Here is a 21,561-nt window from a genome sequence, read left to right as displayed (position 1 = left end):
GGTAGATTCAAGATGCCCCCTCAGAAACCCCCATCCCCAATGCTCCTCAACCCCTACTTGATCAGAATAGGTCTGAAAGTCAACTTTGCTCCAATTCCCGGGAGGAGATTTTGTTTTGAAAAATGAAAATGAAGACAGTAAAACTGGAACCCATTCCTTGTATGGTGAGATTGGCTTGGTCGACAGTAGAGGTGACTGATTCTTTCCACTGATTCTTTTCCATAAGTCCATGGGAACCAAGAGTGAATGGGAACCCAGGACCTGTTTGCGGTGCCATAGAATGCCAGCAGTAGTGTTTGAAGCCTGAGGTGCAAGGTACTAAGGTGCAATAGTCTCGACAGGTATGGAATCTCCCCCCTCCCCCATGCATCTTGTATTCCTATAGGGGCAATGGATCAACCAAACCTTGTGCTAGTCATGCAGTGAAGTGACAAATGTCATCACTGTCAGCAAATGATGCATGACTATAGGAATACAAGAGAATGCTAGACCAAACCCTTGAGCTAGCTTTCCCCCAGCCAGCAGTGAAAGGAGTCACTTTAAATTCCTTCCTAGTCTTATTCTTAGAGCCATTACAATTATACAGTCTTATTCTTAGAGCTTTTCAGAGGTGATACTGTCTCTTCCCCAGGCCTGGCTCAACAAGTAGATTAAATGCACATAGTCATCCCATGGACTGAGTTCTGTCAGCAAGAGCTACAGGAATCCTTTTTGCTTAATCATGGAGCAAAGGTGGGGAAAGAGCTGTTTCCAAGATTTAGCCCTGGAATCCCTTTGGCTGTTCCCAACAGAAGACGTGCCACTACTAAGAACTGAGCAAGCAAATGAATGGCCACTCATATTAGAAAGCCACTGGTGGTAGATGCATGCTGAACTATGCGCTGGAGACAGAATTCCACTAAAGTGATACATGGCATGGGTAAAATGCTACAGGGATTCGCAGAACCTGTGGGGATGTGGGGAGCTCTCAGATCGTGCTGGGGAAGTTCTCAGCCTCTCCGGGGATATAATAAGTTTGCAAGGAATGTGCCGAAGCAGAGCTGGTGGTCGTCATCTGGCCTTGAGGGGGCTCCTCCATGGGCACACCTCCACGGTTGGTTGGAGCATGCAGACGGTGGGCATCCAGCATCTCCAGCAACAGGTCATACAGGGGCACCACATTCTTGCACTTCATGTTGTACAGATGCTCCATGCCTTTGTTACTACAGAAAAACAAAGAAAGGACCACATGAGACAGCCTGAACCTCAGGATGGCTGGGCTCTCCAGCAAGCCAGAGCAAGAACCCCAGAGAGACTCCAATCCTTCTCCACTGTTTAAAGAACCACTTTTAGCTGGTGGCTGCAGAGGCAAAAGACTCTGAATCTTCAGCCTGGGTTTCAAATGTATGTGCATAGCTGTCATCTCCCACCTCCTGTAAGGGCAGTCCTACTCTCCTAACCACTCCCTTCAGCCTCTTCCAGGGACTTTGTTATGCAGGTGACCCGAAGTGAGACCTCCCTCTGTCCCCAAAATGGGGGAAGCCGACCTACCTTGAGGTTCTAAATGCAGTTTATCTGTCTCTAATGGCCTCTCACTGGCCTCAGCAGGAGATTGAGTTTTCTGTGTATGCTATGCAGCATCCAGAAATTCTGCCTCTGTATCCTCACAGAGCTCATCTTTCTCCTATTCCCTTATTCTCCTCACAGAGCCCATTGTGCTGCCACTTACAGGAATTAGGCTCTCCCACATGTATGTGATCTATACCCACTGTTAGCCTCATGCCAGTTGCACCTTTCCTTCTATGAGATCTATAACCACTGTCTGAAGCCCTGGCAGCCACAAATACTGTCTTGCATTACTCCATCCTTATCACAACTATCAACCAAAAATGTTGGCTGCCTACAAACGGCCCTCAAGAAGTTCATGGGAAAAGCACATTATTTTTTAAAATGTGAAAAATAAACTGATTTTACAATTCTATTGTCAACTTTTTTTGTAATTCCCCTGTATTTTTGTTTAGTATCCCCATCTCCCATCCCTACACACAGATCATGTTTGGTAAAGACTCAGAAAATGGGACAAATGGTAAGAGGGGAATGTAGGCAAATAATTTTTCCCTCTCTCTTTTTCCTCCACCAGTTATAACACTGTCCCCACCACACCACTGGGGTGGAAGCATGAAGGAAAAAAATATTATCCACCTGGATTTTTTCTCCAAAGGAAATATACATCATAAGTAGGTATTACCAATATGTCTTAGAAAGTTACTACATCACTAGCAAGGGGAAAGCCACTGAGAAAAGCACTGGGTCAAACCAGCCAGCAACACAATCAGATGTTTAAGTGTTACTTTTGTTTTTTCATTTAAAATGCTGTCAAAGTTGAATGTCCCTTGGACCCCTGGACCCGCTGCTGTCTTCTTTCTAAAACCTAATGAATCATATTTACAATCAGAAGAAACCCACTGTTGCATTCTGACTAGCACCATATGGCTGAGTCCAAGCTAACAAAACAGAGATCTGTGATTAACTGCAATAAGGCACCAAAATATTTGCATGAGTATGTGTGTGTGAGAGAGAGGGAGGCAGAAAATTTTGAGCTTTTAATACACTAACCACACCTCTCCAGTTTTGCACACAATTCCAGCTGAATCCACACAGTTCTTTCATCACAGCTGCCATCTGTCAAATACTGCCAGCATAATCCATCAGAGCTGGATATGTACTGCATGATTATGTACTGCAAATATGTGGGGCATTAACTAATAAGGCATGCTAAGTGCTCGTAAGCAGAAAAGGAGGGTAAAAAGTCAATCGTTTCTATCAACAGCAACAATGAGAAATAACTTTTCCCTGATAAAGGAGTATGCCCCCACGCATTTTCTCCAATGATTAGGTTACTGGTTTACACAAAGGACATGGCAGAGGGCATGTTATTCTGATCCCTAATCCCTTTACTGCCTATTTACTGTGTGATAATCAAAAAGATAAAGGGGCAGCAACCTATGGAAACGGCTACTGTGATGCAGACTCTTACTCTACCTGGCAAATGCGAGTCCTAAGAACAGAGATTACAACCATTCCCTCAACATTTTGCCAAGGGTGGAACCCTCTCCCTTGCGAATTCTGAATTTGTAAGGCAGTGAAAATGCTGCCACAATTCATTTCTTCATCCACTCATCTGTTAATTTGTTTGCTCACCGATAATACTGAGAACCCATACAATGTGTAAGGCTTTTTGTTTGACACTTGTGGCAATACAAATATAAAAAAAGATGCATCTATTTCTAAAAGAAGTCAGATTTTGCAAGAGTGGCTCCAGAAAGGATGGCACCTGTGGCTTTGATGGAACAAACTTGAGCCATAAACTCAAGATTTAAAGGCTCTGTATAAATCAATCCAATGTCTCTTGTGCACTCTAGTCCTTCACTCCCAGTCACTAAGAGAGGGAACTCTTGTTCCATTGTTTGGGTGCCAGCATGAGACCAAGGTCACTTGGGCTCCATCTAGTGTGTCATCACTTCATGCCATTCTCATAGCCTTTCTGGAATCTGAAGAAAAGAACCTACCACTCTTCATTTCTTCCCTGGTGGATCAGCGTGGCATATGAGAATGGCACACCCTAGGCTCTTGGCAGTCAAAGCACATGGCTAACATTGTCACAATTATGTACTCTGCTGGTATCTCTACTTGAGTCTTACAGAAATTCCCTTCTGTCTGTTTTGCCCAACATTGCATTAGGTGGTACTGGATACAAAGAGCATGCAAGACAGATGATAATTTCTTCACATGGTTTAGTATCATGTAAGACAGAAAAGGGTCAGTTGTAAGAGGGAAAACAGAACGTAAGTCTCAGCTAGGTCAAATGAATCAGAGGATGCTTCCTACAAGGAGTGATACCTAAGCACTAATAGGTTGGACTGATTACAGCTCAAAAAAAATCACAGCCTCTGCCAGGTTTTTATGATCCTTGATTATACATTCTGCCATGTCATTGGCCTAACCAGGATCATCTCACCAACCTGCTGAGCCGTGGCTTAAAGCTGAGTCTTCCCCTCCACATGTCTGACATATGTATGAACCGAGCTGCAATAAACGGGTCTGTTCTGCCAGTCTGCACTCTATAGTGTAATCTCCCAGGTGCCTCCTACAACAGCTTATCATAGGCAACAAACTCAGACTCGCAAAGCAGGATCATGAGGAGTAGCTTACACAAAAGTAGGGATGTATCTTTCAAGTCAACAGGAAGCCACTCAGGAGTTTTATGTCACAGGATAGAGTGATTTGATTTGGCTTTAGAATAATCATCCCATACAACCACATCATGAATAGCAAATTAAAAAAATAACCAAAAGCAAAGACAGGGAGATGTGGTGGGTGACCAGGGCAGACAGCCAGCAGGAAACGGTGATGACTTGAACTGAGATATTGGCAATGGGGTGACAAGAAGGGGGTTGAGAGATATGGGAGAGTCTGCATTGACTCTAAATGAGGCATCTGGCCTGAATGAAGTTCGTCATTTAGGATTTTCCAGGGTAACTAGGATGACAATGAGGTGAAAAGAGCCATGGGTGTGCTCCGTGCCTGCGAAGTAGGCTCAAAGAGCTCCCCTGATTGGCTTCCTGTTTCCCCTGTTCACTGTATATGCCTCCATACACAGCCCACGTGCTGCCATTAGAACATTCATATGACTTCAAACCAACTACTGCTCTTGCCTCAAGCTCCTGGCAGACTCAATGCTCCATTCTTTTACTCCCCCCCTTCCAGTAGCATTCACACCTACTGTGTACCAGGAGCAATTTCAAGGCTTAAGTCTTGCAAGGCCAGCGCTCCCCGAGATTTTCAGCAAGCTCTGTGTCTGTCTCTTTTGGGAACATGCATAGATGTCTCACCTCATGTGGCGGATGTGGGAGAGGATGAGGAGGAGCTGGGCCATGCGTCGATGCTGTTGTTGCAGAGTCAGACCTGCCTTGGCCATCAGGTGGATCAAGGTGTCTATGATCTTGTCCAGGACACGGTGGATATGGTCCTTCTCTTCCAGAGACTTGAGGGTGCTGGACAGAAAGGTGTACACTCCTGAATGTGCAGGGGGAGAAAGAAAGAGAAAGGTTCATAGAGGATGTGGTCTAGGGGACCTGGACAATCCATGGGACACAATCTTGTCCTTGCATAGTGTAGGACAACACTGGGGATGTTTAAGACCCACCTGGGAGCAAATAACCATGTGCAACTCCTAATGAACAAACATGTCTGAGAGCATCAAGGTACCAACATGGCTGCCTGTGCAGACAGAAACTGGGCACCAGGGCCGTAACAGAGATGGCTACTGCTCCTTCTCAAAGAGATATCAGCATGCACTGCCCACGTAACACTGAAACAACCCTGAGAGGAAGCCATCGCTGTAAAATGGAGAAAATGTAGACAGAGAATGCATTAACCAACAGAGGTAACTTTCACAGCAGTCACCAAACTCAGACTGGGACACAGTCTGCTGACTCCACAGCCAGTAAAGAACATGGAGGCAGCAGAAACTCCTGGTGAAATTCACAAGAGAAATTGAAGAAGGACTGATATATGAAAGGAAAGTTAAGTTTCCAAATAGGATTTAATTTGTTTCTCTGTTTAGAGTGAAGTTTGACGCCTAAGTACTTTTCAACCTCAACTGAAAGGTTTGTGATATGAGTGGACACATGGGGACTTTGGGAACACTATCATGCGTGTTTTCTCATGTTTTTTCTTCTGATCTCAGGGCCACACATAGACAAGGTCAAAGTCAATGTGATCATGGTATTCCAGGTTTCTAGATAGCATTAGTCTTACCCTGGACACACAGACTTTCTCTATATGAACTATAGAGGCTGTAGGAAAGGATACTTTTCCTCCAGGGTTGCTAAGCTGGAATAATGACAATTGTACAGGATTCTTAACATCCTTCCTCACATCACACAGAGTAATAGCTGTATGTATCTCAGCAGCAGAGATGGTGGGAGTGAGAGGGTGTGAGGAAGAGGAAGGTGAGGGAGGGAGACACAGAAGCAAGGCAAGAGAGAAGGAAGGAGAAAAGAAGACAGCAAGAGATGGAAATCAATCAAGGTTGCAGTGCAGGGTCCTACTACTTGACTGTTGTCATTTGACCTTAGTTCTTTCACAGTATCCTTCCTAACATATGAATCAACAAATTCCCTTTTGCTCAAAATAATGCAAGTTGGGCTTCTTTTACAACTGAAAGGGTAAGTTGTGTGCTCAGCATGAGGATGATGAAGGTGAATTAGAGCAGGGCAGGATGGGTCACAAAGAGAGTCTTCAGAGCACCCATCTACCCCAGAAATAAGCTACAGCCTGCATTGTCACACTGCCGGCCAGGAGCCAGATGGCACAGAACGTATCAAACTACATATTCTGTACTTTGACCACTGTACATGCTGACCACTTCACACACAATTTTTTTTCTGTCTCCACCCTCTTTAGTGCCTTCACATTAAAAGCTTCTAAGTGTTTACAGTGGTCATGTAGTGAGGAATTACTGCTCCCATCAGCTTCCTGGAGATTGGCAAGAAAAACACCTACCCAGCATAATTTACACTAGATGGGGTTGTCATTGCCTAGAATGGAAAATATCCAAGGCCTAAACCAACCCAAAGAGCCAAGGCTTAAACCAACCCCAATGACAGCAACACAAACAGAATGCTGAGGGTTTTAGGAGTTTAGCTGCTGTAGAGTACAATAATACAGTTTCAGGTATGATCCAAAGCAAACACAGCTCAGAATGAGTAAGCAGCAGAAAAATTGCTTGATGACTTCATTATATTCCATCTGGACTGCTAAGAGGGAAGAACGTGCCCGTGAGAAAGACAGGCAGACATCCAACAGCCATGGGATTGGCTTGGACGATGTAGGTGGCAGGGAGGTATGTGCTGGGAGCTGGAGTCTGGGGTGGCCTTAGCTGCAGTCTGCTTCTGCCTCTCCAGGTCCTGTATCATCAAAAACACCTCAGCCCCACATCCCTCAGAGGCTCTGCCTCTGGCTGAACACCCCAGCAAGCCATCCAGGCCACAGAGATGAATTAGTCCTATTGGAAGATGTACTTTGTACCAATTTCTTTGTCACCACCCAGGATGCTGCCCTCATTCACCATAATCCTTTCCTTGTTCAAGGAAACCCAAAAATCGAGAATCCAAGTGCTTGGGGGTTCTCACAATGCATGCTCCTGTGTGCCCAGTGTTAAAGAACACTGGGATAGAATTGCAGCAATTCCTAAGAATGGGCTTTCATGGTGTTCTTTCCAAAGAGGTAAGAGACTTGGCACCCAGGCTCCAGCAATCAAACCTTCTCTTGGGCTGGCAGTTCCCCATTCCCTTCAGTGTGTACATAACACATGTGTCTTCCTTCATCTGGAATGCATTTATTGAGAATTATTGAGTGCATGACATTATGAAGAGACAGGCATTCCTTTCAAGTGTTAATGTTTGAAAGGCAGCTATAGCCTGTGGAGAGCAAATTTTCTTATCATGGACTTTGAGGATACGAGCCATTCTCCGAGCAAGCCTGTTTCTCCAGGCCTGTTTTGGCACCAATACAGCTTATCATCTCATTCTTGTCAGCAGATGCCTCCTAGCTGCACCAATATACTTACACATAAAAATACAGCACTGTTGAAAATGCCAGTAATTGACAACAGCAGCCATCATCTTTTGGTCTTTTCTGGCAAAAATCAGTTCTAGTTTGCTACCTGTTGCTCCTGAGAAGTAACTGGGGAGCTGCTACAGCAGCACTAATTCCCATGTTCCTGGTCGCCTGTGCCAGCCCGGATGGGGTGATACCTGCTTTCCCAGCAGCACAAGGCCAGTAAGCAGGCAGCAAGGACCCGGAGAAGGATACGTGCAACCAGACAAGCTTCTGCAACTCGGGGGCCTGCCTAACATCCTGAAGACAACAGCAACAAAAAAAATCTGCATGTTGTTAGCCAGTCTCGAAGCTTGGCAGGCAAATCTGAGGTCCTGAGCACTCAGCATCTTGTCCAATCCTGGGTGTCTTGGGCAGAGGCCATGGGGAAAGGAATGGGGAGTAAACCACATGGCGTCCACATGCACAGGGGTCTCCCACAAGTTCATGGGAATGCGGATGATTAAAGAAAAGCTGCACATGGATTTCAAACTCTGCTCCAGAATAAACCAAACTTCTAATTCTGCATTTCAGGAACCCTTTGAAGTATCTATCAGAGAGCTGGTGACTGAGTGCCTCTTCTCCATAACTTTGCCTGCTGCTCGCTCTCACCTCCTCATTCTACTGCAACACACTTTCATTCCCATTTTCAGGCTTCACCCATGGAAACCCCTTTTCCATTCCTCAGTGCTTTCCCAGATAATGAAGTCAGCTGGAGGAAGGTGTGCCACACTACCACTGCAGCCAATGCATGACAGAGCAGAAGCCAGCACTGCCACCATCAGGGGACCCCGGTCAGCTCCAGCATGGATCTCCCCCAGGGGCCACTGCTGACTGTTCAGGGAGAACTGAGGAATGCTGAGGCTAGCAGCTTACCAGAAGCACTAGGACAAATATTTCAAGTAAGGCCATGCTTTTGTTATTCTTTCCAAAGGGAAGAGTGATTCAACAGACCCTGAGAGAATTCAGTTTGTGACTGCTTCATTTAAAAAAGAAAAAAAAGTAAAAGATCAAAAGGAAAAAGATAGCAAAGAAAACTCCTTACATTGACGGCTGTGAACAGCCAGTGCCAGAAAGCTGCCACTAGGCAAGGATAAGAAACAACTTCCAGTGCTTAGAGAAGATCCAGTAGATAATTGGCATGTGAGCCTTTTGGGTTTTCTGCTGGAGATGCCTCCAGTGACTAAGGGGCTGTTGCCCCAGATGTACTGCCTATGCGCAGTGCTTTGCTCTTAGGGGTGATTCTCTCCCCAGCCTGCTGTCTCTGCTGCCACCCCTGGGAAGGGCTGTGGTGGATATCCTGGAAGGACAAGGACCTTCCCCATACTCCCTCGATCTCCTACTGGTCTAAAGTAAATGCAAATTTGAAATGACAAGCTTCAAAAAGCTTTTGCAAACCTAAAACCAAAAGGTCCAGGATTTGAATTGGTTATAGAGAGGGAAGTTAAATGGAATACTTTCTCTCCAAGTCATTAAAGTTTTCACTTCATGCAACCTGCCATTGAGTGTATTACAGAAACTGTAACTGTCCATTCGGTTGTAATGACTTCAGGAGAATGTAGAGGTACTACAGAAACACAAGTGCTTGTAAATGTGGTGGCTATATAAGGTTCTTATGAAAATTAGAACTGACAGGTATAAACTAGTACACATTGATGTATTGAGTTATTGCCTCCGAACCACCAACTGAAATTTCACTTTGGAATATAGATCTGCTTTGGTTCATCTACTCCATGGAATACTACTCAGCTATTAAAAAAAACAAAATGCAGTTCTTTGTGGCTAAATGGGCACAACTGGAAACTATAATGCTAAGGGAAATGAGCGAATCCCAAAAGATTAGATACCACATGTTTGCCTTGATTTAACCTGTAATTTTTTGTTTGGTTGTTTGTTATTTTTTGAACCTGTCATTGATACTGTCTCAACCCAGATGTTTCGAAGAAGGGAACTTGCATTATTTTTAACATATTGTTTACCCAATACTATGTCAATTAATTCCATAATGTTGTATATTGATACTGAGGCCTTGTTGGGGCTTTTAACTGACCGGATCTTTACTCTGTTAGACCTATCTTCAGACCATAGAAGGTCTCCCCAAGAGGCCACTGAACTTATCTGGACAATAAGACGCTGAACTTTATGCTAGGCAAGTGTTTGCAAGCAATGAATCTCAACTGAACTTGAACTATGGTTATGCAACAAGGTGGAGGAATCCACCATGGGGGGAGGGGTATGAGAGGGGTGGGGGGAATCCCCAGTGCCTATAAAACTGTACTACATAATACAATGTAAGCAACAATAAAAAAAAAAGTACATGTTGAAAGCATGTAGGGGCTCTTTCTAGCTCTCATCGAAACTGTCTCTTTTTCACATTCTTCTTGATAGCTTCTTGTGTGTTATTAATTTAAAACAAAATTCATTTTATTGCAAAGTCAGATATACAAAGAGGAGGAGAGACAGAGAGGAAGATCTTCCATCTGATGATTCACTTCCCAAGTGACAGCGACTGTCGATCCAAAGCCAAGGAGCCAGGAGCTTCTTCTGGGTCTCCCACACAGGTGCAGCGTCCCAAGGCTTTGGGCCGTCTTTGACTGCTTTCACAGGCCACAAGCTGGGAGCTGGATGGGAAGCAGGGCCACTGGGATTACAACAGGCACCCATATGGGATCCTGCTGCATTCTAGGGGAAGACTTTAGCCACTAGGCCACCTGGGCCCTGGTGTTTCTTCCTTTCTCATCCATCATCCCTTCTTTGCTGTTTAGGCAATGGACATTGTCTCCAGGGCCTTTGAAGTTCTAGCGTTGGACTATACACTTGCCTTGAAGGTAACGGAATCCTAAGAGAGCCATCCACTTTGTCTTTCCTCATTTGTATGACAAAGGGGATCAGCGTAACAATAGACTTTTAATAAAACCCAGCTCATTTGCAAAATTACATTACTTTTTTGCTTTTCTTTCATTTCCACAGTTATTTTTCATTTGCAGTCTATTATTAAATTGATTTCTTTCTATACGAATAAGTTTGGGTTAGTTTTTGTTTTTCTTATTTTGGTGTACACTTCTAGCTCTTTTTCATATGCCTATACATTTTGGACAGAAAGACTTTTAACCATCTTTTTCTAGAAACTCATTATGTTGTATTATAAATACAAATGAGCATTTGAAGATTTTACTATGCTTTCTACTTCAGTTAAGCCTGGGAATCTGTATTGAAATATATATGTCAAAGCTCATATACATTTATATGGAGAAGGATAGATATTCTTAGACATTACATATCTATATATGTCACATATAAAGAATATTTTATATTCCCTGGTTTACTCTGCAACTGCCTGCAATCGACAGGGCTGAGCAAGCCAGGAGAAGGAACTCAGATCTCCCATATTGGTGGCAGAGACTCAAGCACTTAGACCATCATGTGCTGTGTCCTGGGCACCTTGGCAGGAAGCTGGATCAGAAGGCAGGGGCAGGGCTAGACTCAGACACTCTGACTTGGGATTTAGGCATCCAAGACAGTGGTCTATTGCCCTGTGTCACAGTGTTCTCCCTAAACAAAAAAAAAAATTTAAATAAAACAGACTCCAAATCAGATATAAAAGTACTAAGCAAAGTTTCATTATATGCATACACTGTGTAATATCCAACGAGGGTCAGTATATTGATCTGGTCTAACATTGCACAACTCTTCATAGAGAAAACATTCAAAAGTTCTCTTAATGTTTTCAAGTAGAAAATATGTCATGTACTATTGTTATCTACTTTCTTTTTAGTGTGCAATAGAATCTCAGACCTTCTTACTCTGGTTATAGCCCGGTTGAATTATCTGTATAGTAGTCTAGCATTTACTTCATATTCATAGTGAAATGGATGTGTATGTTTCACTAGGCTAATGGTTTTTTGTTGTGAACTCCAGGAGTTTTCCCCAAGCTTTGTAATTTTCAAGCTTGCCTATCTCTCAGAATGTCCTATACTTTTTTTTCTTCTAAAATCAAATTCTATTTGTGAATTCAGCATAATAATTTTATAAAATAAAACAGCAAAATATTTAAATAGAATAAGGTGATTCTTAGACAAGTTCCAAAAAAAATTGCACATTCAAGTGCTCAACTCTATTTTAAGTACAGTATTAACCAATGGGCTCCTTATGTTTTATCAAATGTTATCCTGAAATTATGCTATCTGTTATATTAACTGTTCAGTAGTTTAATAATGGAAAAGGAGCCAGGATAATTGTTGCTTTCAAGTAAAATTGTGACTGAGCAGAAAATCTGGATGCTGGAGCATAATAGAAGACTATATTTGGGGCCTGGCACAGTGGCATAGCAGTTAAAGTCCTCGTCTTGAACGCGCAAGGATCCCATATGGGCGCCGGTTCTAATCCCGGTTGCCCCCATTCCCATCCAGTTCCCTGCTTGTGGCCTGGAAAAGCAGTCCAGGATGGCCCAAAGCTTTGGGATCCTGAATCCACATGGCAGACCCGGAAGAATCTCCTGACTCCTGGCTTCAGATCTGTCTCTTCTCATCCAGAGAGCGAATCTTTGGATGAAAGATCTGTCTCTTCTTTTCTGTGTATATCCGACTTTCCAATAAAAATAAATAAATCTTTTTCAAAGAAGACTATTTGGTGTGCTTATTTTATTTGGTAGCGCTTATTAGGTGAAACTTATAAAACTCCCCCTGCCAGATGTCATGGATGTCATCATTGTGTCACCTCTGCAGCAACAGGTCTTGTGCATTTTTATAAGAGGCAGTTCCGCCCAAACCTGTTGGCTGGAAGCCAAGCGTGCAGCCCTGAAGTGTGTACTTCTCACAGCTCCCCATTAATGAGTTATAATGATCAATCACATAGTTACCATATTTATTCGCATCATCATTAGGAAATCTTGAAAATATGGACTACATTTTTCTTCTCTGAAAAATGCCCCATCAAAAAGATATACTGACTTTAAAGAGATGTCACCTTTTTCCTTCTGCATACCATTTGTTGCATGATCTCTGGGCTGATGAAAGGGAACAGAGCTCCCAGGAAGATCTGCAATGCCTATTGTTTAAGATATTGAAGCCCATGTCAGCCTGAGTCCCTAATTCCCACAAGCCAGATTAGAACACTAACCTCCCTGTGGACCAAGCACGAGTGAAAGTAAACAAGAAATGAAAATCTAGCTGTTGGGGCCAGATATCCTGCTCCGATACAAGAAGAGAAAGAAGTTTTGCATGATCTGCTGGTGGTGAAATGCATACATTTGTACAAAAGAAGGAAAAATAAAATCAGTTCTGTAGATTTCCTTTAGTTGCTTGTACCTACATTTTCAAGACCTAATGTTTCACAGTTGATCTAAGAATCATGTCTTTCTCCAAGTACACACACTGCCACACTTTATTATAAAAATTATAATGTAAATTCTAGCAATCTATGACAACTGTTTTCATAGTCATTTAAGCTTTTCCCATGCATTTACTCCTAAAATTTCTAAGTGACATCAAACAGAGGGGAATCCCAGTGAAAATGTGTGTTCCTCCTAGAACCCCAATAATAGAACATGCTGGTCTTCCTTATTTAGTATTGCCATATCTTGACAGATAACCTCTTAGCACAGCCTACTATGCAACAATATGCTTCTGACTTGGTGACACTTATCAATATTAGTGAGATATTTTAGTAAAAATTTCCCAGGCTTAGAATATCCGTACATTTAAGATGATTCAGAGACAAATTTCTTAATGATAACTTCAGTTGGTAAAATTGACTAACTGTTCCAGTTGACCAGAAAAAAATCTTACGCATGAATTCTAAGAATAATTAACTGGCAGCCTTCTATCTCACTTTTATATATGAGCTATTTTTAATCTTTGGAATGAGCACTCTCTTAGTGTTATATATTTTATGTTCTCTCCAATTTAAGCCAACCTTCATGCACAATAAAAATAAACACATATATAGATAAACATGTATATACATGCATTCTTATACCTTTTCATACTAAGCCATCCAGGCTGTAAACTTTGCTTAGGAGCCTTATTCTTGTTCGCTATACATATAACATATTAAAGTTCTGAATTTCCTATTTCCTAGTCAATTACTATCTTTGTATTCAAATAGGAGATTCCGTGATGACACTTGATGAAGAATTTTATTCCAACACACCCAATAGGAGTTCGAACAAAATGTCATGTTATAATTCTTCACTCCTCGGCCCACTGAGTTGGCCTTATCTCACTAGGCCTTCAAGTTTACCTTGTTATCCTAGAAAAGGTAGGTTCAGGCAACCTGGGTGAATTTGCTTCCGTGAACTCCACTTGTTTCTATCTGACAGTTCTAAGTTCACAGAGCAGAAAGTACCACTCTCACATGTTGCAGAGTTTATGTTTTAGAGATGGCCACAGCAATATCTCCCATCTACAGTTTTTACAAGGCCTTCTTGACATTCTTCATGGCAATGTAATATCCATACCGCCCCACAACCCTTGGATCTTGGTGAATTCATGATTGACCTATAATCAACAGAGCGGCCAACTTCTAGGAACAACTCATAGAAGATCTTTAGTTTTTGCATTGTCCGCTAGAATATTTGCTTGGAGATCATTTGCCATGCTATAGAGACCCACAGACAATCAGCAGCTCCAGCAGGTGGTCTACCCAACAGCCAGCTTTAATTCCTGGCATATGAAAAAAGATAACCCAGTATGATTCCAGCTCATAACCATCATGTGATCCTAGTAAATTATCTTCTCTGAGACTCCATATACTATGAGGAAGAGACGGACAAATCATTCCTAATATGCCCCAAAGAGAATTCATAACCAGTTCCAAACTTTTCTTCTTTCCTGTTAAATTTTGTGTTAACTTATTGCACATCACAGTAACCAGAAACACATAAATACCAGGAAAGAGAAAGTTACTCAAAACAGGCAGATTGGGGACGAGGCTCCCTGTCTGGTATGCCTTTGGGTACTTTCACCATGAAGGGAATCCTGCTGCCTATCAGTGCCTTAGCCCAGCCCTGCTGGTGCAGTGAGAATAGGGCAGTAGCTACAGCATCCCTTTAGTCCTGCCCACTGCCCAGATGACTGCCAAAACATATAGAATGGCACTAAATTGTCAACCCCAAACCTACACTCTAACCTCTCCCCGGAGGATAAACAAATTTGATTTTTCAACTGCACAGTCCTCGTCAAAGCCTGTGTTCTCAGAAACAGACTTCATTGGGGGTCAGCCTGAAGGAGGGTTTCTATGTTGAGCAACTGGTCCATTTTATTTTTACTTGAAAATCTGTAAACCTTATAATGGGTTATGCCGTCCTCTTTGCTTTAGTCAGGAACGTTTTTGCATTTTCTAAGTTGCTTGTCATGTTTATGAATTGTGTCAACACCTGGACTATGGAAAGGAAAGCATGGCTGGTGAATGGACAGTCCCCAGAAGAAGGACTGCTGTTGGGTACTTACTTTCCCGATATTTACATAGCTTCTAAGACTGTGCACATTTCTGAATGTTTTACGAAGCTTCTCCTTTCAGCATGATGCGGAGCTAGCCACTTGTTGCTACAGACTTCTTGTATAATTCTTCTAATTGGAAATACGTCTGCTATGTACATCACTGGAACTGAAGCAGCACATCCAAGTACACAGAGGCTCCAGAGGACGACAACGTGTCATTCCTGGAGGTCTTGCAAGATGGAGCACTAAGAAAACAGTGTGCTGGTTTGACTCAAAGGCACTAAGGGGTCGCTCCTACTTAATGTGAAGTTGTGATTCAACTGCATGAGTAACACATGCTATTCCACAGGAAAGTACAATTCTTTCCCTCGCAGGATTAAAGTGAATTTTACATTCTGGGCGTTACTCATCACTGTTATTGATACCAATTTTAAGGAATAAACAAACAAACAAACAAAAAAGCAAGCAAGAAAGAAAAAATGGCACGCAGTGGGTGAAAATAAATAAACAAACATCCCTGCCAGTCCCCCTAACACTCAGGCTTAGCTGTCCCAAACCAGGCCAGGGAACCCAGCACCTGCCTTCAATTGCAGAGAACCAAGAGGTTAGAAAACATTGGCTCCCTCTGTCAGTCTCCATGGGACTGAAAGTGTGCCATTCAAATGACAGGCGAAGGGCATCACTGAAGTGACACTGAGCCATGCATTAAGTTGCCTCCCTCGAGCTCTTTACTGATGAGGAACATTACATCAACTACCAAGAAGCTACAGCAAGTGAAATCTCTGAGGAGCCAGGTTGCACTTCCATAGAAAAATTTCAAAACAAAAATACACTTACTTCATTTCTTATCTTTCAATTACCTAAGAACAGCGGCAGAGGGTAAGACATAAAAATAGTACTACTGCTTTGATCACCTGACCGTTCAGAATAAGGGCTGTTTGCTAGTAATCTGTGAAAGTAATAAAAATTTTTCATTGATGTATTTATGTGAAAGGCAGAATTACATAGAAAGGAGGAGATTCTGCATTGGTTGGTTTACTCCACAGCTGGTTACAAAGGCCAAAGCTAAGAATTGCATTCAAGTCTCCCATGTGGGTTGCAGATGCTGAAGAATTATTTTCTGCCTTCCAAGGTGCATTACCAGGGAGTTCGGTTGGAAATGAAAGAACCTGGACTTGAACCAGTGTTCATATACCATGCAGGCATTGCATGCTGTGGCTTCATGTGCTGCATGACAATGCCAGTCCCCCTGAAGTTATAAAACTTACAGTTTACATAAAAAGCACCTTTGTACGTCAAAAAGTCAAAGCAAAATTCATGCTGAAAGATGACTTTCTTCAGAAAGAAATCTCGTTCATGCTGACTGTTGAATTCTGGACAGCTGCGCCGTGCAGTGCAGAGGGCAGTGTCTGGCATGTAGAAGGTGTGTATTCTCTGAACTCATCTCAGCCTACATTCACTTTTTTCCATAGTTTGCTCGAATGATGGGTAACTACATCCAGAGCTTTAAAAAATGCTTACGCTCCTTCCATCCCAGCAGATACCTTCCCAGCGACAAGTGAAAAAATAGTAATTACAAGGGGCTAGGGACTGGTGCTGTGACACAGCAGGGTAAGCTACTGCCTACAACTTGAGCAAAGGATGTGGCAGCTCCATTTCTCATCCAAATCTCTCTGCTGACGAGCCTGGGAAATTAACAGAAAATATACCAAGTACTTGGGCCCCTGCCACCCATGTGGAAAACCTAGATGGAGTTCCTGGCTCTGACCTTTGGCCTGGCTCAATCCAGTAATTGTGCCATTTAGTGTGCAAACCAGCAGATTAAAGTTTTTCTCCTCTCTCTCGCAAATAAATAGAACAAATATTTTTCAAATGTTAATTTTTTAAAAACATGTGAACAAAATATGTATGAAAATAGAATGCAAAGCAATGCTTTTCCATAACACTGAAGGAGAAAAACCACTTAAATATTTAAAAATATCAAATTTGTTGAACAAATCATGTTATTTCATCATAACTGATCACATTTCCAAACTTATTTGGAATGATAAAGAACTATGTTCCCAGTATATGTATTTAGTTAGATTTGCATTATTTTGAATATATGGGAGAGTCATAAAAATAGTAGAAAAGAGTGTTCTGGATTATGGCAACAACAGCCTCACAAATCCTGTGCCTACTGTGTGTCCAGATTGTGCAAAGGTCCACACTACGTGACGGACTCACACCACCCAGGAGTACGCATACCACATGCTGTTCACATGCAGTTCTCAGCTCGTTTGTTTTATGTTAGGTGGCACACGCACTAGAGATGGAAAAGCAAATAGCACCCAACACGAAGAGCAAGCATTGTTCTGGAAGCTGACTGGCACGAACAATGCCCGGTCAGGAGCAAGACAGCACAGGCAGAAATGGTGCTTGACTTGGGGCCGACTTCATTGTTCACACTGTGCCCACTCTCGATGCGTCCATGCACTCACTTCCGTGGAGAACTTCGGAACTCACGTGCCTTGCTCCACGTAAACCACAAAGTAGAAACTATTCTGTCCTGGATTTTACAGATGGAACAAGCACAGAGACTTTTGTGTTCCCCAATATATAGCAGACAGTCCTTGACAGACGGTAGGCTGGTAATGCCTAGTAGAACACACAGCCATGGACATCATTCATTTCAATAGGCTATTGTTGGCTTCCCTAGAGGCCAAAAGAAAAACAGAATCCCCAAAGCAAGATGAAGATGTAGAAACAGAGCTGATCCAACCTGCATCACACGCAATCAAAAATACACTGAAATCTGAGTACTTGGTGTCCAAGAGGAGGAACACATCACGGGGAGATGGGACTTGGAGCCAAGCGGTGCTTTTCTATTTCTCTCTCTTTCTTCCTCCCTCCCTCTCTCTCTGCTTTCCTGTAACAATGATTTTCAGAATTAATAAGCCTTAAAAATACACCTCCCCAAGTCTGGTCCTTGAGATGTCCACATCAGAGTATCAAAAGTACTGAGTTTGGGCCCAGTGCAGCAGCCTAGTGGTGAAACTCCTCACCTTGAATGCACCGGGATCCCATATGGATGCTGGTTCATATCCCAGCCACTCTACTTCCCTTTCAACTCACTGCTGGTGGCCTGTGAAAGCAGTTAAGAACAGATTGAAGCCTTGGGACCCTGCACTCACATGAAGGACCAGGAAGAAGCTCCTGGCTCCTGGCTTCAGATTGGCTCAGCTCCAGCTTCTGTGGCCACTTGGGAAGTGAACCAGCAGATGGAAGATCTTTTCTCTCTGTCTCTCCTTATCTCTGATTTTCCAATAAAAAATAAATGAAAGTGATAAGTTCTACTCCTGGTTCCAGCTCCTCATTCCAGCTTTCCACTAACCAATACAACACTGGGATGCAGCAATGACGGCTCAAGTAATTGAATTCTTGCTACCCGTGTGGGAAGCCTGGAATGAGTTCCTGGATCCCAGCTTCAGCGCTGCCTTAGCCCTGGCCTGCCTCCAGTTATGATGTGTATTTAAGGCATGAATGAGCAGGTAGAAGCTCTGTCTTCCTCCTTCTCTTCTTCTCAAGTAAATAAAATTTAATGCTTATAAAAACGTTTTAAAAGTGGCAGATATGTGCCCTACCATTTAAGGACCAACAGAGACACCAGCTTCCCATACCAGAGGACCTGGGTGTGAGATGCAGCTTGCCTGCTCCTTCTAGCTTCCTGCGGTGATGAGCATCCCAGGATGAAGTAGGCAATGACACAAGTAGCTGATTCTGCAATTCACCCATGTGGGAAACCTGATTGAGTGCTCAGCCCCCACCTGCAATCGGGCCTAACCTGGCCAATCACTGCAGACATTTCTCTCTCTCTCTTGCTTTCTGTTTCTCTCGTTAAAGAAAAAAAAATGAAACAAGATGAGGGCCCAGCCTGGTGGCCTAGCAGCTAAAATGCCTTGAACGCACTGGGATCCCATATGGGCGCCGGTTCTAATCCCAGCAGTCCCACTTCCCATCCAGCTCCCTGCTTGTAGCCTGGGAAAGCAGTCGAGGACGGCCCAAAGCTTTGGGACCCTGCAGCCATGTGGGAGACCTGAAAGAAGCTCCTGGCTCCTGGCTTTGGATTGGCTCATCTCTGGCTGTTGTGGTCACTTTGGGGGTGAATCATCAGATGGAAGAACTTCCTCTCCGTCTCTTTTCCTCTCTGTATATGTGACTTTCCAATAAAAGTAAATCAATCTTTTAAAAAAATGTAAGCAGATGAAGTTGAAAGTATAAAATCTTAACAGGCATTCCTGAGGCCACACATACTTGGTTGGTTTCCCCATTTCTCAGAAAGGTCAAGGGACTGTTCCCAGACAATGCAAAGCCTAATGCGTCACAGCCAGGACCTGAACCAACATTTGCAGGAACCTCTCCTTCACAAGACTGCAGCCTATAACTCCGAAGGGAGGGGCAAAATTCTGCTCAGAATTTCCACGCAGCAGGTTCCTATCTGTCAGGTGTAATCCGGGGAGTTTGAGAACAGACGACACCCACCAATGCGTGCTGATGTGCTGAGCACAGAGCTATATGCTGCTTCTAACCACCGCAGCAAGTCTGGGATGGGAGTGGCAGTTTCCACTTCAGGTTCAGGGAGGCACCTTATCAAAGGTTTGCTGGCATCCAACAAGTGAGGGACAGGATTGCTTTTGAATCCAGGTATTTTCTGATACAAAGTCTGTGACACCTCACATTTCCAGGAAAAGAATGGAGGTTATGAGGCAGGGAAAGCCTCCAGATATCAAACTGGCTGCCTACACAGTCCAGGTGCTGATGAGAAAACACGTGACCACAGAGGAGCTGTGAGGCACCGTTTATTAGCAAAATAACAATAATAAGTGAACTCCCTGGAGAGGAAGGTATTAAGGGAAAAAAAAACCCTCAAAACCATAATCAGACCTCCATGAACATGACAGCACTGGGCATCCCTGACAATGTGCCCATTTGCGATTTCCAGTGCCTTTTGCAGTCAGAAGCTTCCAGTGGTTGAAAATGAGTGATTCTCAGTGTTGACAGTCATCATGTTTTACAAAACATTCCTTCATCTAACTCTTGGGACTCTGAATCCTTGATTTATTTCCACTCTGAAATATATAAATGCTCTGAATAATGGTCTAATACAACACAGTGAGCACAGTGACTCTGGAGGGCAGAGGCTTGCTTTCTGGCAAGAGCTTGTTGCGATCAGTCATGAAATAAATGCTGCTTTGACCAAAGTGTGGCCTGAGATGGAAATATTTAAGCAAAAGCAGTATGACATTGGCTTCTTCATCATCCGCTTCGAAAAGCTGCCACCGTGACACCATGCATCATGACAAATCTCCAAGAAGTGACAGACAAGGACTCATACCATTTTGTTTGTGATCTATACATTGCTGTTCAGCAAAACATGTCCCGTTTTTATGCCAAATGTAGACCATCACCCATGCTTTACAGAGGTTGCTGTAAATCTTTCTAGTATCCCTGATTCCCCTTGACTTTTAACCTTGGAGTTTTAAGTGTGTATGGATTTGGCTACATGGTTCAAATTAGTTCATTAATTAAAAGAGAACCGTTGACTAAAGGTCAGTTCTGAGTGAAGAGGTAATCGTGGCGTATTTCATCAGACAGATGTTGCAGGTGTAACAGGGATGCTGGTCCCAGAGGAGCAGCAGGCACGGAGAAGATTCTGTGAAGCTGCTAAAGGCTTATGGGTCCAAAGAGGACAGAGTGTCCATGAGCAGAGAACTAAGCAACCACAATGAGGAGTCTGACCAGCTATGCAGGGAACCAACTGGACAAAAGTATTGAGCAACGAAGACTATGAAGCTCTTCAGGATGAAATATACACCACTCTGCTCACTGACTAGGTTTCACTGCACCTAGACAAGTGTTATTCTGCTAGGAAAAAAGCAGCTAATAGCTGGCAGACATTCTGAGCTTGCTTAATGCCAAATTTATGTTAGCACTGCCAGTGTGCCAGGGAAACTGTCTTTTTTTTTAAGATATGTTGGGGGCAAATGCTAGCATGCCAGCAGACAGAGCCTGAGGATGCGCACCTGAGTCTGTGGGCCCTGGGTGGGAAGGCAAGGCCCCAGGTTGCCACAGCACACTGCCAGAGGATCAAGCTTGGGAATCTGTGGGCATAGGGGGCTCCAGCTTGCCCAAGGAGGAGGGTCTAGAGATGTGTGGGAGGGAGGACTGTTGAGAGAGAACATGACAGGTGAGGAGTGACTTCTCAGGGACTTCCAGCAACAAGACTATGCACTTGCTGGGAGACAAAGGGGGTGAGACTGGGTAGTTTCCAGGAGGGAAACTGGATGACCTTAGGGGCCAAACCAATATACCCACCAACAAGGGAGACCTGAGCTGGGCCTGCTAGTATAAACCACTGCCTACTGATATCCACAAAAGCATGGCTGGGGGCCTGCCTGGCAAGGCTTGAACAGGACCCACTAGTGAATGTTAGGGCATGTGA

General features: G+C 43.4%; 1 protein-coding gene across 3 annotated transcripts in view; it reads right to left on the bottom strand.

Annotated features, from left to right (window-relative positions):
* Positions 1-590: 590 nt before the first annotated feature.
* ESR1 (estrogen receptor 1) overlaps positions 591-21,561 on the bottom strand; it is a 230,185-nt gene continuing 209,214 nt past the window's right edge. For all 3 annotated transcript variants that reach the window (XM_040965414.1, XM_040965415.1, XM_040965416.1), the window contains 2 exons: positions 4,872-5,055; positions 591-1,202 (listed from right to left, as the gene is read on the bottom strand). In XM_040965414.1, the coding sequence (XP_040821348.1) occupies positions 968-1,202; positions 4,872-5,055 (419 nt within the window). In that variant the 3' untranslated portion in view covers positions 591-967. The remainder of the gene's footprint in view (positions 1,203-4,871; positions 5,056-21,561) is intronic.

Source organism: Ochotona curzoniae, unplaced genomic scaffold, assembly GCF_017591425.1.
Source record: "Ochotona curzoniae isolate NIBS_2020 unplaced genomic scaffold, NIBS_Ocur_1.0 scaffold_3890, whole genome shotgun sequence".
NCBI classification, from domain to species: Eukaryota; Metazoa; Chordata; class Mammalia; order Lagomorpha; family Ochotonidae; genus Ochotona; species Ochotona curzoniae.
Note: the sequence above shows the minus strand (reverse complement) of the source record. Positions and strands in the feature narration are given on the sequence as shown.